Here is a 27,351-nt window from a genome sequence, read left to right as displayed (position 1 = left end):
CTTTAAAGCTTTATTTTATTGATAGTTTAAAAATTATTTTATTTCAAATGTACTACATTTTTTACCTGAATTCAACCCTTCGAGAATATCAGTCGGCTAATATTTGAAGTATAGTTTCACGATCTAGCAACCCTGCAACTGTAACGTCAGATTGTTATTTACGATTTACGATATCTGTGATGAAAATTGTTCAAAATGGCTGAGACAGAAACCGATAATAACAGTATTATCAGAACCGAAAGAAATAATAAGACCCCAGTGCCTGCCAATGGGCCCCGTCGCGTTACTATCTATAAAACTGAGACCGGATTTGGTTTCAACGTGCGTGGTCAAGTGTCGGAAGGCGGGCAGTTGAGATCGATTAACGGTGAACTTTATGCTCCCCTGCAGCATGTCAGCGCTGTCCTGGAGAATGGGGCGGCGGAGCAGGCTGGGATCAGGAAGGGCGACCGGATACTCGAAGTGTAAGTACTTAAAATAACTTGTTTTTCACCGCCCACTATTTGACTGCACAATCTAAGTTCCCATTGGATTTTCCCATAATTGTTTGTATTACTTAACATAGCAACGCATTTCCCGCCGGTTCTTTGTGTTTAAACATTTATTGGAATGTTATTCTTCGGGAGAAGAAGCCTAATTTACATTATATTTTCGTACATACTCATTTACATAATGTTTGAGATGAATCATTGAAAACTTGTTTAAGTTTGTTAAGGGCTTTCAAATTGTCTCGTATCTGATTAGGAAATCGTTACATTTGTATTGTTATTTTAATTTTAATAAGTACATTATGTCAACATATTGTTACTGAAGACATTTGAAACATCTCAGGAAGATAATGTACTTGCATATAAGTACACAGGTAGTTACTGAGTGACTGATCTTAACAGGGTCAATGGTTTCAGTGACACATACAACTATTTATATAATACATACTTCCTTGGCATAGAAACTGCTATTATGACTGTACTTTTGAATATTAGAACAGTTATTGAACTAAAGAAGTTATGGATATTTTTTTTCCAATAGTAATATTTAGTGTAAAATTACACAACTTTTTGCAGTATATAAGTTGAATTGCTCAAAAAGCTGCCAAGGTAAATAAGACAAATATTTGAGTTATGCTGCTCCTTATCACAGTTAAGTTATTTTAATTAAGTTAATCGTCAAATATAGGTATCAAACTAATTTCATCATAACTACTTATTTCTTATGATGTTTTTTATAACTTAGAACTTTGTACTCATAATATTTGCCAGCAAATGAACATTACTGCTAGAGTTGCAACATTTAAAATGGCTGATGCATTCTAAATAAAAACTTTTTATATCTAAAGTAATGTTTGAAACAGGTCACCCCAATCTAATGTTTGTGGCCTAAATAACTTGTTGACATTGCTTGAACCTTTAAATCTTGAACACAACAGTTTATTTTATTCTTTATCTCTCATGCATGCATATGAATTTTAATACTTTTGACCTCTGAGACCTATTGATTGTGATTTCAAGACCAATGTTTTATTTCTGGAGTCATTTAAAATGATCTTGTGACGTTATAATCATTTTTGAAACAGTAATTAAAGCATTCATAAACAAATTCATGTTTTTAGGGAAGTTATGTGTCAAGTAAAACTGTCAAACTAATAATATTATCAAAATCAAATACTGGGTATTATAGGTATACAAACTTGAACATGGAAAATTAACTTTACCAACTAAAACAGGTCTTTTTTGCACAGGTGTCTGTAAAACACTAAGTAAATAAAACAGATGAATTCTTTTATGGCAAATAAAATAACGAATGTATAATAAATAATACAAAAATACGCCAGAATGCTGAGAAACAGCAACAGAGACAACTATACTGATATTGTAAATGTACAGTTTGTTAGCTTGAATACGCTAATCTCTAGAAATTTTGTCTGATATGAAAAAAATCTTTCAGTGTTAGACAGATAGCCCATGTAAAGAGGAAGGCTAAAGGCTACTTTTTATCCATGTATGTAGAGAGAGAGACAGATATTCTATTGGACACAGATAAAACCGTTGGTGGAAGTTGGAAATTTCATAATTATTTGGTAAATTGTTTAACAATACTATACTTATTACATTTAGAGATTGTATTGTATTACTATAACCTAGGTATATGAAACTAGTACTACTGCATTGTAATACAGAAATGCTATTGAAAGTCTAGTATACGTTACAAATTAACATACCTACCTGCTTTGAAGCAGAACCTGTTTCTTACTGCAAAATAATAACACATACAAGTAATATTGTTATTCTTATTGAGAGATAAAAACTATAAAACAAATAGTCTAAGTTGGATTTAACAAACCACAATACTTACAAGGTTTTTGTAGAATACTCAGGTACAGGTAAATTAAAATATGGTAATTTGTCAGATTACAAGTTTCTAATAAGCAACACAGGATGAGCAAATTATTTCTATTAATTTTATATTCATAATTGGCAGACCTAATGGCTTTGGGGATAACCAATCATGTCTGAAAGGTGTCCCGATATCTTCCAAAGTGTTACAATACTATTTCCGATGGCAAAAGTTCTGTCTGAGAATCTTTAGCATGACTTGCATTGTTGGATTCATGCAGTGTCAACCAGCAAACCAAAACCGGATTTCTTAGTAGAATAATTCTGAATACGCTGTTGGTTCTTACGTCAAGTGCAAATCGGAATTGGAAGGGAAGGGTCTCAGGAAGGGTTCCGTGCCATTATCAAAAATTACGTTTGTTATATGCCCCCTAAAATCGAACTATCATTGTTCAAGAGACAGACGTAAGCGAAGTCTTCGAAATAGGGTCTCGTTTATTATATAGGTTTTATGTATAAAACTAATGTTTTTCTTTGAGAATATTCGAAAAATCCACGCAACTTTTACTCTAAAGAAGACTTTCTAAGCACGTATCTCATTTCGTGTTTCAGATGAAGATCGATGGGTGTATATTCTAATTTGTAACAGTTTACTTACTAGTCGCAAGTAGTGCTACACTGGTAAGGTTTCTCTCGTTAAACCTTGACTCAAATATCAGCATTTCTACTTACCAACTGTTTTGTAATGCGAGTCGGGTAAGAAAACAGGTGCAATATGTACCTATCTTACGTACTTTTCTTTGCCATTACAGATAAGTAGTTTAAATCGTCAAAAGACACTATTATTAACGTGTTGTAGATACGTGATTGTTTTGACTGATTCGATTGTTACTTGACTGTCATACAGCTTATAGGTCTGAATTTATACCTACTAGGCTACTAATATCTGGATGCGAAGGGGAAGAAAATCACTCAGGATGAGGAAAAACCGCGTACATAATAATGTAATACTAGACCTATTCCTGGTACATCAAAATCCCAATCTACAACCCCTTACTCGAAACTACGTCTCTCGTTTTAAAAAGAGTACAGATCGTCATAAAATCTCAATTGATTCCTAAAAATAACCGTTTTGCTACCTTACATTTTCGGCCTAACTAACAAGCTCTTGAATACAGTTGAGTTGTGCCGCAAACGGCAAAAAGTTTTCCTCCATTTCTCTATTCAATGCCAGTCGTGGAAAACATATTATTTTCTAGCTGAATGATGAAATAACTAACTTTAATTCATGTTACAGCAAACAATATTGCATCAACTTTCATATTGCTGATAAAGAGTTTACCATCCTCTATTCAAAATGCTATGAGTAAGGATTTATGTGGTTTTAGTTAAACGTGACGCTTACTCAACAGTATTACACTATCTTTCATTAATTAAACATTAATTTAGAGAATACATGAGATGTACGAGCCCGTCACTTCATTACAAGACGGATCGATTGATCAAAGTAACACTATGCAAGCAAAGCATGTCTCCATTGTCGATTGACTATCAATTTATTTGAATTCAATCTAAATAGAATTAAGGGGGAACTCTTTGATAGATGTTGTGGTTATTAGGTATGCCTTTAGCAGTAAATTGATAGTAATTGAGCAGACTCCATCTTTTTTTTTTTTTTTAACGACGTCAAAAATCATCAAATGACCCCGTTAGCAGCGGTGAGGGAGTGTCAGACTCTTACTGACTAAAAACCGTCGTGTTCCGTCGTAGGCCTTTTTATGTGCTATGGCCGCGGTATCTCTTTCGAACAACCCGCAGCAGCAGACTCCATCAGATCCTTTTCTGCAAAATTGAAGAGTCCCAATCGGACAATATCGCCGGTCCAAAACTATAGAAAACTTCAATTGATCGAGTGACATGATCAGTTTAGTTTAGAGGCTTGTAATTGACTGCAAGCCAATAACAATTGTGTATCGATCATTGTATCATTTATTACAAAGAATCCGTCAATTCAGAACGAATTTACGTTTTTTTGTTAGGTGGGAAGTCATCAAATGAACACCCGCTGCGTGTGCAGATGATAGTGTTATACTCTTACTAAAACCCGCCCATGTTCCTTCTGAAGCCTTTTTGGTACCAGGGCCGTGGGAAGAGTTATCTTTCGGACAATCCCCTACTGTTGATAATATCATTATTCGTGGTTTATACAGGAATTGAGAGCGTGGTTGTTTCCTGTTGAAACAGTTTATTTTTATTTATTAGATAATACTCCTCATATTATGATGACGGCAAAACATGACCTTTAGGTATCCTTGCGATAAATGTTTGTTTTGTGTCAGAATAAAATTAATCCCGCGATTATAAATACAATTGGTGTTTCCGCTAGGCATTCGTTTGTTTTGCTTGATTAGAATGATGATGGTAGATTACCTATTTAGTTTATGTTTCCTTCGAATCAACGAAAAGATTATTTTGGATAGCCAAAAATTTTAAGTAAGACACTTTTTACAAAACCTTGTGAAGTCGACACGTCTCACTCTTTAATTTCATCAGGACCTGGAAAATTAACACCAAGTACTAAAAGTAATTTTTCCGTTCGAAAACGGTCACGCTACTCGAGTATGTCAAGCAGTTTCAATTGCAATGATATAGAAAGGACATTATGATTGGTAATTGTTTCGCAATGTACGCTATCAATCAATACAACTATTGCTGCACTGCACTTGTTAACTGGGGCATGTGTTAACGCATACAGGGTTGCCAATTTTAAAGCTAAAACATAGTCAGATGTATTGGCGAAAATAAACTAGTTTTTCAATGAAGATCAATGATTAAGAACATCTTCCGAAACAGATGTAAGAAAATCTCCATTTTTAGCTTGAAGCAGTTGAACATTTTAAGAATGCTCTGCTAAAGCAATGGTAGGAAATGAAAAATTAAGCAGAGTAATTTTCATGTTCACCCTCATGTTTAATGCGAAAGCAAAGCAAATACATGTCGGTTGCATTTACTTTGTACGCCTGCTCAAAGCTTATTCCAGTTCATAAGGACTCTAAAGGTTTCCATTTTCCATTAGCTTACGTTTCATTTCAATTTCCGTCGCATTTTGTAGAATGAGCTGGGATATTTCTGATTTCATAAAGTTCAACTGTTAACTGTGTTTCAGACTGTTTATCCGTGGAAATAGAACTTAAAAAATTACCCTCAAAATAGTACTTTCTGTTTCTGTTGCCATGTTTTAAAATGGTATTAAGAATACTTGCAAGAGTTCCTTAACCCATGACGCCATATCCTTGTGTATATTCTTAAGGAATCCAGTTCACAGCTCAGAAACCATATACTAAAGGAATCTTACCGCTATTCTTTCCCACAATCGCTGATGCAGTATAGTTTCACAATCAAGCATTATGTTTTATTGCATTATCAGCGACGTTCTACATTCGCTACTTCTGACACGAGAGGTGCCTAGACCTACATGTTTAAGTATGAATTATTCAAGTTCTATAAAAACGTCGGTGGGTATGTTCCGCTCTATAATCCCTAATTTGAGTTGGCCACCACTTGTGGTGTCAATCATTTTAACATTATAACCACGTGTAACTAGCGTGTAAGTGTATGCAGGTACATCAATTCGCCATCCACAGGATTTCATTCGTTCTCTAAAAGTATTTACTCATCTGGTGTTTCATTAGAAATTCTTGCAATTTGTGTATTTTGCTGAGATTTGTACGAATTTCCGGAAATACGTTGGGAAATTCGTCACTTTGGTTACAAACAACAAACAGTTGCTTTGTGTTGTCTATGAGAGGTGCCTTACATTATTGTTAACACAATTTGCCTCCCAATTCTTGAAAACCCGTCTACGGCTATTTTCTTTTCTCATGACGATACTAGTATTTCTTCCGAGTATCAATTACGTTTTATGACACAACAGCAACTCCTTAATAAAATGTTATTGCGCGAGAAAGCACGTCAAAAGGAGGAGTGTAATAACTTTCTGAATGTCTTTGTAACGAAGAATAGAAACTAATAAAAGACAGTATTCTGTAGAAGAGTACGGTGGATGATTATATTTGGTGTGTCGAGTATTGTTTCCAAGATTATTTATGTTGTAAAAACAAGCTTTTATTCTGTGTTGTCTTATTTGACTCTCCAAGATATTAAGAAGCTATTAATTCTCGCAATTATTAAAAAAAAAATTGAGACCATATTTTAACTCGGGTACTTTTTACAACAGTACAGTTACTCACGGATATTTGAGCAAAGACTTGATACAAATATGATTTAAAACAGCTGTTATATCAGTGACTACAAAACCTGCTATCTTCGCGTTTATAGGAAACACATCCAAGGTTGGGAGAATCCTATATTTAGCTGCACTGATGATAACAAACACCGTAGGTGGTTGCCTATATTGTTAAACCATAAACTTTTGTAACCGTCAGTCTGCACGCCCAATAACTCTAAAAGAGCTGGGCATATTTTAATGTTGTTTATTCTAATGTCTGCAAGATTGATTGAGGATACCTTTTTAAAAATTGTTAAAATAGATCATGCGCAGATTTGCAGGTGTCTTGTTTCAAATTCATCTTCCTAAAGATCGAGCAAGATTTATGATAACCTATTGCCTAGCAAGTTTGGTTGAACATCACCTACAGTAGATTCTCATTACTATGTTTCCAAGTATCGTATCTATAGGCAGATACTATAAAGAATACGTTCTTGACAAATGGAACAGGGTGCAGCAATCGGGGAAATATCTTAAGTTTACCAAAATTATAGCCTGACGTAAATTTCATCTTTTATCTGAGAGAGTTAAACAATTTTAACTGGCGATGCTCTTACATTTTTCTAGACGTTGCACTATTAACACTGTTTAATTAAGGAAAAAAATCTTATCAGCCTCTTGTCACCTAGCCTTGGCACTAAAGTAAATAGCAGAAATATCTTCATTTTTATTGCGAAATAACATAATATCTATTAGTGGTGCAACAACAATGATAATAACCAATAGTGCATTGCTATCAGTGTTCGCCACCGGTCACTTTCTCTGTTTAGTTAAATGTTAATTGTGTTATATTGGAAGCTACAATTAACTACTTAATTAATGTGTTGCGTTTTTGTTGTGAGTACGCTAATTTTAGCTCGTTTGACTTGTTTTTGTCACTTTATTAACTCTCTTTGCGTTTGAGTCCTTCATAATAATAACAAATGGTCATTGGATATTATTCTATTTGCGCTAAAACTGTGACTCCTAGTTGGCCTACGAAACAATTCTTATGTGTGCTCTTGATTCAATAATTGCCATTAATATTGTGTTCTGATTTTAGTCATATCATTGCCTGAATTCTACCTGGCTTCTTCCACTTCAATTTCCTTTCGACTGCAAACATATTCATTTGCGTCTTCTTGTCATGTTTCATCTCTTCGTGGCCATGTTACTGAGTAGTCCATTCTAAAATATAACAGATTCAGCAAACCTAAATTAAACTTATAATAAAGTCATAAGTATCATTGCACATATTAGCTTATGTATCAGCTCCCATATTAACACCACAGCAAACGACACCTAAGTACATAGGAAACGGGTAAATAGATAACTATGTTTGCACAAAATAACATGGTACCTACTACATGATACTGATATGGTGTTCATATTGAAACTAGTAATTGATTGATAACAGGAATGAAACACTGGCATACTATTGCATAGTATACAACACGTGCATCTATCTATTCAGTACAGTGGCCAGTTAATTGATTACTATATTTGAAGCTGTTTAATTGATTCTCCTATCTACAGTCACGCCGCTTTTACTTCACGTAAGTTCAAGGGTCCATTTCATAAGGAAATTATATCTTGAAGACTATTTTAAGATTTGATCTAATGCTTCTTCGAAATGTTTAACATTAGCATGAGTGCATTGTCTGTAAAAGGTGCAGTAACCACCAAAATTGATTTGAATGGAGCCAGCTTTGCATCCTAAATTTAGTATCGATCAAATAATCCCAGATTATTTAATGTATTCTGCAGTGCACACTAAAAACGTATTCTTCTTATACTCGTCTATGCAATTAGGTGAGGTAACTGACCCCAAGAATCATGTTAGCTAATTGCATAATGAAGTGCAATTGTAACAACGATCTTTTGCCAAATACTTACTGGTCTTTTACCATTCAATTTGGTAACACGAGGAAGCCTCGAGATTGTTAAGAGTTTTATAATAGAACTAGCTTTTGCCCGCGGCTTCGCTCCCGTCAACTGACTTCTCTACTTTACCCTATTTTTTTTTCATAAGAACCTTCTCCTTACAATAACAAACACAACAAAAAAAGAATTAGCCAAATTGGTCCAGGCGTTGTTGAGTTATGCGCTTACCAACACATTTTGCGATTCATTTCTATATTATAGATTAGAAATGAGAGCCTCTCTAAAAAATGAACTCTTTGAAATTAAGAAATCACAAAAAGCTTAGCCATCGTCATCGGTTCATAATGAATCAGAGATGACTTCAGGCTGCGGCTTCCATTCTAAACAGAATAGTAGATTTGTCACGTTTATTGAGACCGTTCATGACATTGATATTAGACGTCGATTTCCTAGCTATAATTGTCCTCGTTGCCATGCTGACACAAACATTAATATTAGATACCGAAGTTCGGCTATCGATTGGGTCTTTACGTTGTGTTTATGGAACTAATAATTGGGGACAAGCTCACAGCTTGGTAACTGACAAACTTGGTATTAACTTATCCATCAAAAGTTCAGGGCTTTAGTTTGTTTGGTTACTGTTCGATCTTTACTTAATCACTTAAGTTCTACTCAAGGGACCTAAGTGGACAAAAAGTATCAACGTACAGATCTATTACTTCTAGATGTTTTCGTAAAAACATCTGCTAACGTTCTGAATACGTCATCAAAAACAGATTATTCCTTTGAAAACGTTCCAGAAAAAGATTTGAATGAAGCCTTTGAATGCATGTGACATTATCTTTTTGCTCGATTTTGAAAAGGTTGATGATGTAAAAGCTTTCGAACTTAGATAGTTCCCGTGCGAATATAGTCCATAGTATGTGAAACTACCATATTTACGTATTCACAGTTCCTTTGTTCTTTTAAACGCGCGTTAAACAATACATTGTATGAAAACAACAAGATGATGGTCGCGTCAGAGAAAGCGTTTCTGCGTGAAAGTGGTTCCTATGACGCGGTCCTTAAAACTGAGTTTATTTGTCTTTTATTGTCCTCCACCCACGTTACTCGTGTATCAGGTTTCTCATTAAGTTAGGTGCTATTATCGGTTTTGATATAATGTTTTGTCTTCATCCTTCAGTCGGAATTGATTGGTTGTATTGTCTTCGAGCTAAGCTATACCGATTTGAACAAAGATTGTATACATGCTAATTTGATCAGCAGTTACCTAATGTTTGAAAAATTTTGCAAGCTCCCGATTTGGCGCCTATCAATGACCAAATTAAAAGACGACTCAACTACCTTAAGGCGAGGAAGTGGTCAACAATAATTCCATAACCGGCACGCGCATCTAAGGCGCCAAAAGGGGTCGGAGCGTCTGAGCGGGGCGAGGATAACAATACGCGCGCTAGCTTATAACTAAAAGTCGTAAGCGACAAAATGGTTTTGTAATTTTAATATTTAGAAATGATAATTTAATAAAAATTCCTACTACCATTTTAAAGAGTATGTATATACTCAACTACTAAAAAAGTTAAGAGGCTTAAATCGGTCCCGTTTGCACATAATATGTGAATCTCTTTTTAAAAAGAGGTATGTTTGATATATTTTTCTCTGTTATAAAAGTTACCTAATCATGTTTCTACAACTAACAAAATAAGGCTTATATCATGAACTTTCAGGTAACCAAGTTGTATTTTGATCCGTTTTGTATTTACTGAGAAAAATTGACATCCTTGGCGCCAAAAATTCCAATTCGTCCTCTTAACACCCACAATGTATTACCTACTAACTTTCTTTTCATATATATAACACACGGATGACGTGATAATCAAGTCAAGCGAGTCTCGAATTACATAAGTTTATTTTGTCCAATTTCCGATGATATAGCCGCAGTTATTAAACTTGCTTTGACTGCGGAACAAGGAGCAAACAGAAATTCGTTATTAATAATTCATCCAATCAGAAACGTTCTGTAATTCGATTTTAGCCAATCAGAGAAAAGTTTAACGGTTTTTGTGTAATGCGGATTGTTAGGGGTTGTGACACAAAATGTTCAACAACATGCATTGTTTGTATGAGCCGAAATTTCGACAGAATGTCGTTGAGAAAGGAGGATACACTCTGCTGGATACTAGGTATGTGTTTTATATGTTTTACAAATGTCTACTCCTTCCTCTTTGGTCTAGTTAGCAGTTGATATTATGAATGTTGAGTATTTAATCCAGAATACAAGTCCTGAATTGTACATCTGAGACGAACGAACCCTGTGCTTTGAAGATTACAATTTGGTCACATATTAGGCACCTTATCTTAAACATTCTATTTTTCGCTAAGCTCAGACTCAGATCTTAATGTAGCTTCAGAGTTAACGTATTTCCGTAAATTATTTAAATTGGGCCTGAAGTAGCGGAACCAAGTTCAGCTAACTTTCTTAACCTTATTGGAGGAAGTTTGCATCGATAAGAAGCTACTTAAGATTAGGGCCTGTACATCCTTTACTGTTACATTTTTGTGTAAATATTCAATGTCTTATTACCGTCCCTAAAAATGGAGGAAGGCGTTGTTGTTCGTATATCTGTCCTATTGACGTATTGAAATTGCGGAAATTCTATCAGTGAAAATATTGTCCATAAAATATTAAACATTGGAGATATTCAGATAAATCAGAGGATCCGGTAAATAAGAAAAATGTTACCTGTAATATATTCACTGCCATTTAGAATTGAAGCTAGTTTGTGCAGCGTTAAATCTACAGCCTCTTATCTGCCACGATCAATTAGAAAGTATTCGCTATGTCTGCGTACCCGCAAGTAACACCAAATCTTTACTCCAATCGTTAGGTAACTGCGGATCTAACATTCCTATCTAGAAGATATTGCTAACATATGGATCTTAGAAACCTGATAGAAAAGTAATTTATTAGAGAATCCTGAAGTGACCTTTAGCTAACCCCAGAGGATTTATAAAATGTCAAGTGTTTTCGTTTGGATTCTAAAAATTCTCCCGTCTTATCTTTTCTCTGAAATCATGTGTAAGCATTTTCGCCGGAGTATGCAGTCTTAAGTAGGATTATATTGAGCTTGTCGGTAAGCCTTTCAATCCATAAACAATATTGATAAAATATTCCGGAATCTTGCAACACTAAACCTCATGTTTATCGCAGATGCAATATGCAGTTGAATGCAAAGATAAAATTCATGAGTAATTTATTGAAGTAGGTACAATAATTTTTGCGAACATCAAAGATAACCCAACGTTCAGCGGTTTTACGATTTTGCTGGAAATATGAAATGTCGCAAGAAACTCCCCAGCAACACATTTATGTAGTCTCATATTACTGTATACGCTGTATTACGCTGGTAAACTCGAACGAGTGTCAAGTGTAATTGGATCTCTTTGAACCTAAGTCAACTTGTCCTCAATTCACTAATTTGAACGAAGTTCTGTTCCTGACTCAGGTGGAACTTTGTCTTTTGTAGTTTTGTACTCAGGAATTAGGACAGAAGCATTTTTGAGAATACCTTAAGCATAATGCAAACGTTGTTTTACAGTCAAGGAACACAAAAAAACAATAAAGTTTATTCAAACATTTCTTTGCTACAATAACTTCATCAGAACAAACCAACAAAGTTAGTATAAATAACTTGGTAGTTAAGTAGCTACAGACAGATAAAAGCTTATTATAACAATCGCCAAGTATATAGTTATTTTTGTCGACAATTTCCTCATACTTAACAAAGTTGCTCTGTAAACATGAATGCTCATACGTTGGGTTATAGGTACTATGTTGTTGCTCGTACCTATATCTGAAGTCACTGTATTTATGTTTCTGTTTACATAGATACTTAGCTTCGAATGAGACGCATATTTCCAAACCTTGAAAAAGTACCTATTTCAAATTCATTTCTAACTTCCTTAAAAACTTTCTGTGTTTTTAGGGACGCATAGACGATGCTTTAGTTAGAACAGATGGCAATCGCAAATATTCCGTAGTAACTTTTCATCTTACATTCTTATTCGTATTGCTCTCAGTCGTAACTATATGGAAAAGGCTAGTCCAATACATATTCAAAAGGATCTTGATAGACCTCCTACTTGTATCAAAATCAATAAGGTCTGACTCCCTCATCTCATTAGTTCGAGATTTCTAGCAATGACTATCAACCCTAAACGCCTACATACGTTCACGTGTACTAAGTTCACGGCTGCCTCGGGTTCTAACCGGTTGCAGAAAATAGCCCATGACTGCATTACTACTCTAATAACCTATTTTATCCGTTATCTGACGGACAAGAAATTTAACACTCCCGCTAATGTTGGAGTGTTTGGTGCTGTTTGTGGCTTTATTTATTTGTAATTTGTATGAATTAGAAATAGTAGGTTTCTTCAATTCGTCATGAATGCTAGAAATAATGAAGTCTGTAGGTGAAGAAGTAGCTGGGGAGAAAGGACCAACTCCAGAGTTGTTATAATCAAGAAGCAACATAACCATGAGTGTATAGCCAATGTCCCTTGCAGTGGCGAGGCGTCCTTATAAGCCGATTCCCATCGGCTTCCCTTCGAATTTCAAGAAAGAAGCATAGGTATAAGTGATAATATAGGTATAGGTATAATTAATATAATCATTTGAACCACACAATTTAAATATGTAGGTATAACAAAACGCCTACCATCGTAAAAAAATGTCTATAAATTACTTGAAACATTTTGCTCCTACTAAACAAGCCGCGGCTTCCTCCTCCATACAAAACTACGCTTGCGTGACGTCATCCACGCCGCGCCGCGCGATGTTCGCGGCATAAGGGCGAGCGGTAAGCCGGCTCACGGAGCGGCTTCCGCCAATCAAAACTCGCGAGTGAACGAGAAAGAACGCGTCAAGAGCAGAGTAGCTATATCTGTCTACGCGCGAGTGACAGCGCTAAGAGCTCTCAAATAAACTCTTTTGCAAAAAAAGCGGGCACCTAAGCGAAATCTTAGTTTTAAGGACTTTACGTGTATTTCAAAGGTTTTTTATGATTGTAGTATGTTTCTAGCATAAAAAGGGTTAGCCAAGCATGCGTGAGAGTGTATTCTAAATTTGAATTTTGTACAATTGCTAAGAAATTAGTTAAACCTTGTTTTGGACTAATTGCTGGCAGAAAGTTCGTCGGTGTTTTGAGAAGTTTTTGAAGTGATTTTCAGAAAAATGGTAATGCAGTTTTAATTAATGATTAATGTAGCTTTTTGTTAGATTAAAACATTTTTGAAAAATTATGCGTATTTGATAAAATTTTCACCTGCTCTAAATGGGCTATACTGATGATTGATGGCAATGTTAAGAGTTTCGGTATTTTAGTGTAAAGCGTTCTATTGTTTAGATATTGTACCCACGTGTTCTAAAATATCGCTTTTTCATAAATAAACACTATTTAGAAGAGTATCAGTACTTTGGGCTGCGACAAAACCAATTTAAAGTAAGCAGTGCCGATCATAACTCGTCTCCTATCGGACTTTGACATTTAAAACAAACCAAATTTTGTGATAAATGTTAAAATTAACCACATGAAAAATGATGAGGAGGGTTAAAGCTATCTAAAAAGTCAAATTATTGCCGCGTTGAAGCTCTCGATAACTCCATAGGTATCGGGTTACTAAACGATGATTTAGCTGAAAGGGAGTCAAGAATTCAAAATTATTGGCCAAACGTATGTTTCTTAATAAATGAGCAGATACCCAATTATTGTTATGATTTAAGCAGCAAAGTGCTGTAGATGCCAGAAAATCTCGGTGCAGGCAAGTTTATTTAATAAAATGTCCGTGGAATGAAAACACGCTATTTGAACGCTCAGACTCATAGATCTTCAGAGGTCTACGGAGTTTCCCAAGCGACGAGGTTGTTTAAAAATCAGTGATTACGAGACCTTAAGACCTCGTGCGCACAGTCTATGCGCTATTTTCTTTATTTTGTAGAATTTCAATACTTTTAATAATGTCAAAGTCCGATAGGAGACGAGTTGTGATCGGCACTGCTTACTTTAAATTGGTTTTGTCGCAGCCCAAAGTACTGATACTCCTCTAAATAGTGTTTATTTATGAAAAAGCGATATTTTAGAACACGTCGGTACAATATCTAAACAATAGAACGCTTTACACTAAAATACCGAAACTCTTAACATTGCCATCAATCATCAGTATTGCCCATTTAGAGCAGGTGAAAATTTTATCAAATACGCATAGTTTTTCAAAAATGTTTTAATCTAACAAAAAGCTACATTAATCATTAATTAAAACTGCATTACCATTTTTCTGAAAATCACTTCAAAAACTTCTCAAAACACCGACGAACTTTCTGCCAGCAATTAGTCCAAAACAAGGTTTAACTAATTTCTTAGCAATTGTACAAAATTCAAATTTAGAATACACTCTCACGCATGCTTGGCTAACCCTTTTGATGCTAGAAACATACTACAATCATAAAAACCCTTTGAAATACACGTAAAGTCCTTAGAACTAAGATTACGCATAGGTGCCCGCTTTTTTTGCAAAAGAGTGTATGTAAACAAACAAATCAGACAAATTCACTCTCATTGTTCTTATTTTTTTTTAGATAATACCATTAACAAATTGTTCTTTGTATTACTTAATTGAATTTATTAGTGTGTGTATCATTTAGAAATAACATAGTTCGTGTGTGTACAATATTTTATGTTAGTTTAAGTGTTTTAGTTACATTATGTCAACATAGATGGTGTTGTGCATTTTTATGCAAATCCTGAATCGCGGTGTTAAGATTCTCCGCGATTTAATGACCCTACTTGGGAATTTATATTTTTTTGTGTTCACCAAGTATACAATTTTGATTAAGTAGTTGGCAGTATCATTACTCCCTACTAATCCCCGCGATCGCACTGTGACCTGGTACTCAGTATAAGTACAGTGTGTGTAGTGATAATAGAGAGACCTACCTTGAAATGATTTATTTTGATACGTAGACAGTTTGCATTTTTAAAACTTAACTAGGATAGCATTTATCGCATTAGACGTTTTCCGACAGATTATTTACTTTAGGAAGGAACTTATTTTATGTAAAGATAATAAAGTTTTATAGATATTAATAATCTGCCGAATTCCTCGAGAAAACATGTTCAAACTATTAGTCTCTCAGTCAGTGCTAAAAGGTGGACTGAGAAATTACCTCCATTACCTCTCCCCCCCATCCCTGGGTACTCCCCCCCCCCAGTTTTTTTAGCTGCGGCTTCCCTATTTCATTAAACCACCCTTCGCCACTGGTCCCTTGTGCACAAAACACAGACGTTGCATCAGACAGAAGCTAGTATGTGATGAAAAGAGGACCGTCTGGCTTTTTCAGTGTTTAATTTAACGTATACTGATTCTTTTGTCGAGTTTTTCGCAGCCTTTTCGTCCGCACCAATACACTTTGCTTTGTACTTCAAGTTTTAAAAAGGATAAGGTCAATGACTTAGCTTTAATGTCAGCCTGGGCCTGATAAAGGTTAAACGTCAATGATCAAAATATTGCAAAATGGAGCTTTGTCAAAATATCGATGACATAATTTTTGTGGACAGGTAAAAACCGCATCTATCCTTATTTCGTGCAACTGAATGAAGTAATAGGCAGGTAATTACTTAATGAATGAACAAAAGGTAATAAGGAAATGGATTTCAATAAACCCTCCATTAAGTTATCAATCAATTAGAAGAGACAACTGAATGTCAAGTTATATCTTGTAATCTGAACTTGACTTAAAGCCGCTATTCCTAAGGTTATAGGAACCCTTGGCGCTGATGAAATATGCTAGCAAAGTTGCGTATTCAATTAATGATATCCGATTCAACCATTAAACAGCTACCTTACGACCTATTAACATGTTAGAGGTCAGAACTGCATCTAATCAACTGTCATCAACGGACGTGACCCATATAATTCAACGTCGCAATTCAAATATCAATGTTTATTGTTAAATTAAATCTAATTAATGATCATTATTAGTTTGTTAGTGTTTCTGTTCGCGCGTGTTACTTGTTAGTTGATCTACTATTGAAATAACCAACTACTTATTTAGTTATAATCTAGCATTTTAGGGCAGTTAACGACAGAAACTCAACGGTGCCAAGTACGGGTGTTTCTATAAGTTCAGAACAATATTTACACAAGAATAATTTCAAAGAAATCTCTGAGGTTTAATTTCCTTAGACCTCGTGACATTTACGTTTTGTTATTAATTTCGGTTCTAACAAAAGAGGCGCTTTCGTAATTTGAAAAGTTCGCCGTGGCGCGTTGGTGTGCTTGCGTGTGTGGGTGTCAATGTGCCAGTGTGTGTCACAATGTCGGTGCAAAGGGGTGGAGTCGGGACCTTTCGGTACTGTTTCTATTATTGTGCTACCACAGACTTTGAGATATATGACCTGGAAACTGAGGACTCTGCAAAGAATACTGGGTAAATACCTTTTTGGGAATCATAATAAGATGCATCTTGTTTTGGCAAAGATTAAGTTAGATCCGCTATTAGTCGTTCAAGACTATAAATTCTCTTAGGAATCATTCCTACGCATCCATTCATTCATTAGCTGTCTGTAGCTGTTAGCCGTTCTCTAGTAGACATAGGCCTTGTTTGCTAATTAATTCGATTATCCAGGTCCATTTGCTAGCCAGCCTGCGAAGAGGCCACTTTGTCTGCCTAAGATTATTACTAATTCGTCATACCCATCTAAGATCTCTTAGTCTAGTATTAAGTAGGTAACGGTTATTAACTTGAGTGTTGTAGATAATCAGGTTCATCCCACGCTTGGAGCAGGCTAATAACATTCTTGATTATTGTTGCTAAGTTTCCGAAGCTTTAAGTCTTCTCCATCTTCATTATTATAACTTAACAGAGATAATTCAGATATCTTTTCACTGTATGTAAAGGTTTTTTTCTTTCATTCTTTGGCGACAGTTCATGTCTCTGTTTGACCGTGCAATTGTATCTGAAACTAAATGAAAATACGGTTTATTTTTCACAAACTATTTCCGCTTATGATGCAGTAATAGCTTATCTCTGTGAACGGATGTAATAAAGCATAATTATTGTGCGAATATCAATTCTGATTAGGCATTGACCTTCACGAAGCATCAGCTGCCCATTTGATTTGTAGGCGAAGTTCGTACGATTCATATTTTTGTTTTTTTTTTTACATGTTTTGTATTTTTTATTGAAAGTGGTTGCTGTTCCAATGGCCCTTTAGAACAGAGGTAAACGCTATAATAACATGTTGATGGGAACTTCCAAGGGGTCAGATTTTCAGACCTTTAAGGAATTTTTATTTCTGTAAGGTCATCAACATAGAAACTATGCCTTTATATTCACGCATTTTTTCTCACAATCCTCTAAACACCATGTGCTCTGTTTTACCAACCCACACATAACACAACCTTGGCCGAATGTTTAATTGAATCCCTCTTATCTGTTTCCCCAGATAATTGCAGAAACAATACGAGTCCAATATAAACAGATATTGGTTAATACCAACAGTGTTTGGTATACATGTCTCGTTTACACTGGCCGGTCGCTTTGCTATCTGTAAACAAAGCGCCAGTGTATGATGTAATGTGTTGACTGAGAGTTGTGATACTACGGTATCATTTGTACCCTGGATTATGGTACTTTCTTCATATCCTCCTTTTTTCCTGAGTAAAGTTCACCGCAGCAGAATTAAAGTGTAATTTTCCTATCCTGATCCAGAACTTGCTAAATTGTTTATTTCCAAAGTAATAAATTAGTTAGTTATGCTGTCTATCGCTCAGTCTCATTATCACAATGAAACGTCTGAAGTGATTTGGTGCAGACAAATGAGACGATTCCATTGAGAATTCTAAGATAAATGAAGCTAGTTGAAGCAAATTGTTGAATAATGCTCCCTTAGCAGATAACGTCCCAAAACAATATAAGCAATCATTTAATGTAACCGTCAAGTTGAAGAGAAAAGCTTGGAAAATCGATTAATCCAATTGCAATTAAAATATTATTATTTTTTGAGCATAAACACCTGTAAGCAACAACATACAAACAGATAATTTCAAATCACATATGCATATCTAGTTAAGTCATACTTAGTTATACATAATATATTCGATTATTTTACGCACCGACCCCAAAGGTTACATAAACAAGCATTTCACTGATATTTTTATCGTATCAATCTTGCGTATTTAAAATGTTCACAAAACATATTGCTTGTTCGTGAATTGCGATATCAATTTAAGTCATCTCAGCTCGATATGTTATTGATGATGATAAGTTGTTAAATAATCATGCTACACGGTAGTAATTTGTTGTATTAAATAATTCACACTCACTATTACTATAAATATGCTGTATCATACTGCATCATAATGGTTCCTTATCAATATCTCAATTTTAGTAATATTTTGTAAAGAAATTACAAGATCAAACACGTGTTCAAATGTAATACGCATTTCGTTGGATTGTGCAATCAAATTGTTTACTGTTTTGTCTCGTGGGACTTATCTTAGTGTTCATAGGGTTGGTAGTATCAGACATCTGTTATTTTAAGTCTAGTACATATTTAATAGAGCCCTTCTATTTGTAATAACTTGACCAACTTTCATCATCTCCAGCTATTTTGATAGTGACTTCTTTCTTCTTTTTATCTATCTTTACAATATGTTGTTTGTTTGTTTCAGTAATGGCGTGAACGTCGAAGGCTCGACCCACAGACAGGTGGTGGATCTCATCAAGTCCGGTGGCGACTGTCTTACACTTACCGTCATCTCTGTCACACAAAGAGTACGTCATCTTTTTTCCTCTGTACACCCTTTTGCTTCCTACTTTTTACAAGAAAATTAACCCCATTATCAATATTAGGTAGATCCCTCTTAGAGATAAACAATGACGGTGCTGTTTTAAAATCCATTCAAAAAATAATCTAATCATCATAGTTATATGCTTTTCACCAAATAGCTCTATCATGCTATGAAATGTGTTGTGTCCGGATTGTCCTGACCTGTAGTTCTCAGCTGTCCCCTATAATGTAAACATTCCCATGTCCTTATCCCAATTTGTTGAAGTAGACTACAATGCATGATCATTGGTTGAAATTGCTGGGAAGTCTGTGCTGATAGTTGCGGAGCACTCTTAAATATTTACTATAACATTACGTTTATTGAATATGGACTCAGACTGTCATGTTTCTTATGAATGACCTTCCAAAAGCAATCAATTAAGCTATAAAAGTTATAGAACAGTAAAAAGTTTCGATATATGGTGGTTTACTAGTGATTCACTTTCATCGTTTCAATTATATAATTGCTGTTGACCGCTTTTCCAAGGTGACGAGTAATTGAATACTCATTACTCAATCATGGGTTTTCTGAATGGCACTATAAATGTAGATTGAACATGTGTAATTTGTACGGAGTCTACAACCAAGTTAGCATAATGGACGCAGCTTGCTAAGTTTTTAACTGTGCCCATAGTGGGATTGTCCTAAAAAGTTACAGTGGCATTCAGGGCTGAGGAAACAGTGTTTAAATTAATGAAAAAAAAAAACATCCTTACAACACTTCGTAAATCGAGTGTCAAAACTTATAATATGCTTAGTCATAAGCAGAACATGGTGCAATCTTTTACCAAATATGGTGTTAACCATACCACGTTTATAAATCTAAATCTACAGTCAGTGTAAAAGGAGAAAAATAAGTATAACGAAGGTTTGAATTGACTGTTTATTATCTCTTCAAGGAAGCCGAACGACTAGAGCCATGCGACGACGGATCAGCTCCCGTAGGCGTCATAGGCGGCGCTGCCAACTCCCGCGCGACCGTCTACCAACGTTACGACTATACCGACAAGCGCTCCCTACCCGTCTCGATCCCAGACTACCGGCTTGTCATGGAGAGGAACACAGGCAGGTCCTATGTGGCCTTCAATGTCCATATGGCTGGACGGCATCTGTGCAGCAGAAGGTACAGGGAGTTTGCCGCGTTGCATCATACGCTTAGAAAGGAATTTTTAGGTAAGTGCGTTATTTAGTTGGTATGAAGGGCCTATGATAGACCCTTGGGGTAATCCTATTTGAAGTAGAAAAAATACTGTTGTATTTGCTTTCTTTTTGCTTTTATTTCATTTGTGATAGAATGTTAACTTGAATTTTTTTGCTAAGAAAACACAAGAAATAAATAGATGTAGTTAAATCATTTTCATTATACTATGTATCGCAATCAAAAGCCATAGAAAGATCGCCATTGGTAATCTTAGAAGTACGTAGTTACAGCAAACTTAGAACCAACGTTGATTTTCAGGTTTCAATTTTCCGAAGCTGCCCGGCAAATGGCCGTTCACATTGAGCGAACAACAGTTGGACGCTAGAAGGAGAGGACTCGAACAGTATTTAGAAAAGGTAAGCTGCTTGCTGTTATAATTAGAACTGTAGTTGCTTCTAATAGGGTATACAATCCCTTAACTTTATCATGTCTATTCGATTACTAGGTATGCGCAGTCCGAGTGATAGCAGAATCAGATGCTGTCCAGGAATTCCTCACAGATTCGGACGATTCCTCAAACCCAACACCAGTAGACCTGAAAGTCCTTCTTCCTGACAAAGAAGTGGTCACCGTCAGCGTCCTCAAGTCTACCAACGCTGACGATGTATACAGAGCGGTTTGCGAGAAGATCGGCCTGTCCAAATCGGTGCAAAAGTATTTTTATTTGTTCGAAATTGTCGAATATAATTTCGGTAAGTTATTAAGACCATTCCCAACTTTCTTTTAGAATTTTAGGATCATGTTTTTAAGGATATTTTTTTTGGTTTTTAGAGCGCAAACTCCAACCGAATGAGTGTCCGCATTCCCTATACATTCAGAACTATTCGACGGCGTCCAGCAGTTGTCTGTCGATACGCAAGTGGTTGTTCAACCCGCGCACCGAGATCTCTGTCGTGGCTGAGGATGCTACTGCTGCCGCTTTCATATTCTGGCAGGTCAGTTTATATACCTTGTAGAAACTTGTGTATGTAGAGTTATGTACTATCCATCTGGACGATCTCTTATATGGAATTCTGAGGCCTTCTAGAAAGTAGTTAGTATACATATAATGTTGTTTTACTGAACTACTCCTCATGAAAAAGTATGGTTTTAGTTTGTGGGTGGTCTGCACTGAGAGTGGTATTTTCTATTCCAGGCCGTAGAAGATGTGAACCGCTGCGTATGTGTAGCAGGAGCGCGGTTATACCAACTTAAGGCGCTACAAGACGTGCGACGAGCGCCCGATTATCTAGCACTCGCGCGAGCGTTGCCTGGTTATGGACACGTGGCCTTCCCGCCTGCAAGGACCGATTGCCGCGCCACTCCCGCTCTTGCCATCACTGTCGGTATGTGCCTTAACAACCTTATGGACCCCTAAATAAAATTCATTTGTTTCGGACATCTAAAGATCCATATTTTACATGGCTATATGTACACAATAAGCTATGACGGTTGCTAATATCATATTTATTTGTTAATTTGCTTACTAGACATTGAATTGAATAGAATTACTTGCTCATTGTCTATGTGTTAGTGTGAAACTGTGTTACAATTACAATGTGTATTAAAATTTTAGGATGCGTTCTCATCTGGCCAATGCGCAAATCGCGGGCAGTTTTCGAGTTGCGCGCGTGCGCTACAGAGCGCACTTTTTAATCAAACCATTGCCGTGACTGTACATTGCGCGCAGTGAGCAAACGGCTACGGCGACGTGGACGCACCCTTATTTATAATGGAATATAAGTTTGTCTTGTTTTCTGTCGCAGGTTGGTCAGGGCTGAAGCTGTCGAGCTGGTGCGAGGGCGACACGAGTGGCACCGGAGCTAGCGTGGAAGTGAGCTGGCGCTCGGTGGTGTCGTGGAGCGCGGACGACGAGGCGGCGGCCGCCCGGCTCACGTACGCGCGCCACGACACGCACACGCGCACACTCGCGCTCTTCACGCCATACGTGAGTACACACGCCATCTAATCCGAGGCCTATACTAATGTCGGAGAGCACATTGATCGCGCACGTTCCGTAGCGTGGTGTGTAGCCCCCAGTCACTGTGTGCAGCCAGCGCGGCGCCCACGCGGCCCGAGCCGAGGTGTTCCAACACAGAAACAGTAAGGCCGCTGCCTTTGACGGCTCACCGTTTGCCCGCTCGCCCGCTGTATTCGAGAGCCGGTCCATTTGATTATACGCGTAAGATCCTGCCGCTCCCGCGCCGCCGCCGCTGCCGCCCCGCTGCCCGCAAAATTCGAGGCAGAGGCCTAACGCGCGCCGGAAATAGCGAGCAGAGGGAAGAGCGACTCGAGCGCTGCGCGCTTAAGATTTGCTGTATTACTAAAACTAAACTAAACTATAAACTTTTCCAAGCTAATCAAATCTGATCCGAAGCACGTATCGCATATACAGGAAACAACGACAAGTCCATCCGCTCCGTAAAATGTAGCATCGTTTCTCGCTCAGCATTTTACTTTTCAAAATGATAATAATCATTATTGTATTTCAGTACCAATTCCTGTGCAACTGCATGGACAGAATAGCTGAAGAGGCGAACTGGGTGGACACCGGCGAATAAGTGACGTCACATCCCCTCCCACTACTTAGGAAGTAAGCCACGGAAACGGTATTATGCCACCTCAACGCTGAACTATTTAGTAGGAAAACCATTTCATCACTAGCAACACCATCTCAGGTGTTGCCACTAAATAAGATTCCTACCAAAATGTCAGCGCGGGAGTATTAGTTCGTTATTCTATAAAATAATGTTAAATATTAATTATTTATCGTAAATCTTTTACCTAACTCCTAATTATAAAATTATCCTCATCAAATCTCTATTTCTCTATAAGATGTCACTAATAGTTAAGAATGTTTCAAGGTTTACATAAACTTAATCTGTTATTTAAAATTGGTTGGTCAACTATCACTATTTAGTGTCATCTTGTATAAGAAAGAATATATAAATGAATAAATAGACCTAGGTAGCTACATCTATTCCCGAATTGGACGCAATATTGAAACTTTAAGTGTAGAATTATGTACTAGTATCCTTAAAGCTATGCTTACGGTTCATTTGTAGTGTAATAATTATTATTACTTACATAAATAGATTCTATTTTGTAGAGTTTTGTGAGATACAGTGAACTTTGGTTGGATTATTGGATCCCTACTATGAATTCTTCTTATTTTCGGAAAAAGTATGAGTCGGTAACTTATTGAATCAGCTGTATACCCCTTTATCTTCAAGTGATTATTAACTTAAGTCTATGAGCTGTAAGAGTGATTTGACACTAGCGGATTGTCGCTCGTATATGCTCGGTTTTTCTAAACGCGACACTTTTAGCAAGAACCTTTTTTTTAAGGCGGGGAAATCTTCTAATGTTTTGCTACCGATTTTTCATTGTATCTCATAAAACTAGCTAGTACCGACTGTTTTCTACACTAAAAGTCTCTCTTTGTCTAAGTTAAGTTTTTTGTACTTACTTACATAATTTTTATTACGATTTTATTTCTACTTTAGATCTGCTTCACTTATTTTACATAATGTAAACTATTTAATTTTTTTAGTTTTTGTTATAATTTGGAAATGAGTCGTAAACGTTATTCCCAAACATTAGGATAAATATTTTAGTAACAAATCCGTTAGTTCTTTATCGAATAAACTTATGAATCGATTTCAAAGAATCAATTAATTAAAAATAAATCATAATTTAGAAATTCCGTTTTTTATATTATACCCATCATAATAGCAGCTAAAAGCTCAGGTTTTTTTTTATTACTAAGACAATTTTATTTAGCTATAATTTTTAATATATTCGTGTAGTAAATGTAGTATTGTGAATCATTAACGCATTTACAGTGATAATGTAAAATATATAACAAATTAAATTTAAATAATCTTCACTATGTAGTAAATTGTGTTTGTGATGAATATTTAATTATTAAAATTAGAAAAATATTGTCGTAGTTAAAGATGGCGTTCGATCAAGTTTTATTGTAAGTCCGCTAGATGTCGCTATCAAGCGCCGTGCATACACATCGCGCGAGCAAATTCATAGTAAAATTCACCATTTTTAATTAAATATTTTTTACAAATCACCACTTAATAAGAATATCATTAATACTATTTAAGCAAATCAATTATATAGTTCGTGAGGTGTATGTGTTAGGTATTCGAATAACCGCCTTTATACTATATTATCATTTTTAGAGTTTATTTGTGGCTGTATAAGTAATTTATAACTATTAAAATCATCCTTTAACGGCCTCTAAATATTTGAATCTTTATCTTCAAAAATGGTTGCTAATTGCCATTATAAATCTGCTATAGAGTTTCTCTTATAAACTTGTTCTAAAATATAGAACTCAGCTTATACAAGATAAACTTTATAGCTTTGATTTTATAGAATTCCTGTCTCTATCCCATTGAAGAATAAGCTTCGAAAATGTTTTTTTAAAATCAACATTACATAATACTGTTTGTTGCTGTTATGAACTAATTTCAATAGTTTAAGCCTCTCATACATATCTATTATTATACCCTTACATTATATTAAAAGATTTTATATAATCGTGTTTTTATAATGATTATTGATTGATGGCGGCGAAATGTTTCTTGAAGGTTTAGTACAAATACTAAGAAGGATAGTCGTCATTTAAATGTTTTTCTTTGATGGCAATGCAAGAAGTTTATAGTCTGTGCAAGAGTGGAATCGCATGGAAATGTGACCAGGTACTATAATTGTCTGTTGATTCAGTATTAATTTAAAGGAATATATGTTGGTGCCATAAAACCTCTGTGTTGCTTGCGTTGTTAAAAAAAAGTTTGGTCACAAAACAGTTTTTAATACAAAAAATATTTAATGGGGTTTATGCTTCGATAATATAGCAGAAAGAGAGCGGTACGATATTTATTAAACTAATTAACAAATCGACAGCATTGATCCCAATAAAGCTGTTAGTTTTTTTACGTTGGCAACACTAGCTTGCACGGGATTGGTTGAACCGTCAGAGATAGACAAGAAGTTTAGTCACGACTCTATAACAAGCAATAAATAAACCGCAACGCTTAAACAGCCTTATTTAGATTGTCTTATGTCGGATTTTCATGTACGTAGCTGCAAACTTGGATATAAACAGGTACTTATTACTAATATTATAAATGCAAATGTCTGTAAAAGTGTTCTTTACTCTTTCATGCAAAAACTGATCAATTAATTATGATGAAACTAGAAAAAAATATAATTTATACTTCATAACATATAGACTTTTATCCAGGTGCGGGAGTTCAGTCGGTCAGACTTTCAAGGCCCTCAAAATAGCTCTGTTTTCAACCATTATATCTTCCAGTGATGATGAAATACATACATAATGAATATAAACAGTATACTCCCAGGCTTTTTTCCATTTTACAATTCACAAGTACACTCCACGCCAAAAAAATTGACCCAAACTATTTTCTTTACGTTTCCAAGTTAGCAGCTACGTAACCGGCCACTGTTAGCCTCGCACCAATGAAGTTGTAAATTCGCGGTAATAGAGTAGAGTAAGCATATTATAGGCGCAATAACAAAACGTTATAAAAGTAGTTTGGCTAGCTCTGTGTTATTTACGGAATAGTGATTTTGAAGTGATTAAAATCAAGAAAAATACCGTTTTAGAGCAATATAGATAAAAAAGAGGAATGCATCAGGGTTGCCAAAAGGATTAAATAATAGATATTTTACCTTGGCAACACTTCGTCAAATGTAATGAAGCAGTAGTTTTAAAGCTGAATTTAACTACTATTCATTAGATATTGAATACATTTTTTATCAATTAATCCTCCAATTTTCTATTGAGAACGCAATGTGTACTGTTGAATTGTCAAAATGACAATATCGTTCAAATAATCGTTACTTCATTGCCACTATTCCGTAATAAAAATACATATATCTCAAAGGAACGTTAAAGCACTTTAAAAATATTAGAAACAAATATCATCTAAATGTTGCTATTAATATAGTTGATGTATCGTCCTATTGTGATCGTAATTTTATGTTGTTTAAGCCGCGTTTTAAATGTAACGTATATGTTGGTAGGGGATTTTCATTTGTTGCATTGGCTTGCAGAATAACTTGAATTTAAAATATCAAAAACAACAGTTTCAAATAATATCTTCGTATGCGTAAATCTTCAGTAAATTTTAAACTGTCTTGTCTATATAATATCTAACCATGTTTTTCTGCATGATAGTGTAACAATCTCAGTAGTAATAATAATTAGATATTTAGCTTCTCATGACAAGTGGTAACTAGTGACAAGTACTTATTTATCTCTCGTGTCGGATTCGTATGTTAAACTGAATGAAATATCGACAGAAGGCAGAAGCTACATATTTTCAAAATAAATACCGAAAAATGTTTGTAGGCCTCGGCTGTTATTTGAACATCTTTGGCTGTCGTTACGTGTAGTCCGAAGCCAGTAAGTCTGACAACCAGTCTTACCAATGGGTATTGGGTTGCCTGGATAATTGGGTTGAGGAACTCAGAAAGGCAGTCGCTCCTTGTAAAACACTGGTACTCAGGTGCATTCGGTTAGACTGAAAGCCAACAGTTGGGTTGTCCCAACATAGTTGGGAAATGGCTCGGGAGATGATGATGACTAAAAGATATTTGTAATGGGTTTTTATCATGTAGCTTCTATCTTATGTCGAAGTTTGTAAATCATGAATTGCAATAAGTGCTTTAAATTGCGTTGGCCCTAAAGGTAGATGTTTATATTGGTTTATTAAGTGTTAGAAAATGAAATAGCATATATTTCGTTAAAAGAGCAAA

At 35.6% G+C, this 27,351-nt stretch overlaps 1 protein-coding gene across 4 annotated transcripts; it reads left to right on the top strand.

The window, feature by feature from the left end:
* The first annotated feature begins 112 nt into the window (after window positions 1–112).
* Window positions 113–27,351, top strand: LOC110381039 (sorting nexin-27). 4 transcript variants are annotated; one of them, XM_021341222.3, is made up of 10 exons: window positions 7,362–7,458; window positions 10,417–10,664; window positions 19,213–19,315; window positions 20,270–20,543; window positions 20,830–20,927; window positions 21,017–21,263; window positions 21,343–21,506; window positions 21,707–21,896; window positions 22,317–22,498; window positions 23,043–27,351. In XM_021341222.3, the coding sequence occupies exons 2-10, from the start codon at window positions 10,579–10,581 to the stop codon at window positions 23,109–23,111; spliced, it is 1,413 nt and encodes a 470-aa protein (XP_021196897.3). In that variant the 5' UTR covers window positions 7,362–7,458; window positions 10,417–10,578; the 3' UTR covers window positions 23,112–27,351. The 4 variants fall into 4 exon arrangements, with proteins under 4 accessions (XP_021196894.3, XP_021196897.3, XP_049702183.2 ...); XM_049846226.2 differs by having other exon boundaries at window positions 7,443–7,458; window positions 10,564–10,664; XM_021341219.3 differs by lacking the exons at window positions 7,362–7,458; window positions 10,417–10,664 and adding an exon at window positions 113–464.

Source organism: Helicoverpa armigera, chromosome 17, assembly GCF_030705265.1.
Source record: "Helicoverpa armigera isolate CAAS_96S chromosome 17, ASM3070526v1, whole genome shotgun sequence".
Classification (NCBI taxonomy): Eukaryota; Metazoa; Arthropoda; class Insecta; order Lepidoptera; family Noctuidae; genus Helicoverpa; species Helicoverpa armigera.
The sequence above is the reverse complement of the archived record's forward strand: the minus strand, read 5'-3'. Positions and strand labels throughout refer to the sequence as shown.

What these genes read in the sequence shown, in the direction of transcription:
- LOC110381039 (XM_021341219.3), top strand. Translation starts at nt 196, where the DNA reads ATGGCTGAGACAGAAACCGATAATAACAGTATTATCAGAACCGAAAGA. An exon ending in GCTTAGAAAGGAATTTTTAG is followed by an intron (nt 20,544 to 20,829) that starts GTAAGTGCGTTA and finishes GTTGATTTTCAG; the next exon opens with GTTTCAATTTTCCGAAGCTG. An exon ending in CCGCTTTCATATTCTGGCAG is followed by an intron (nt 21,507 to 21,706) that starts GTCAGTTTATAT and finishes TTTCTATTCCAG; the next exon opens with GCCGTAGAAGATGTGAACCG.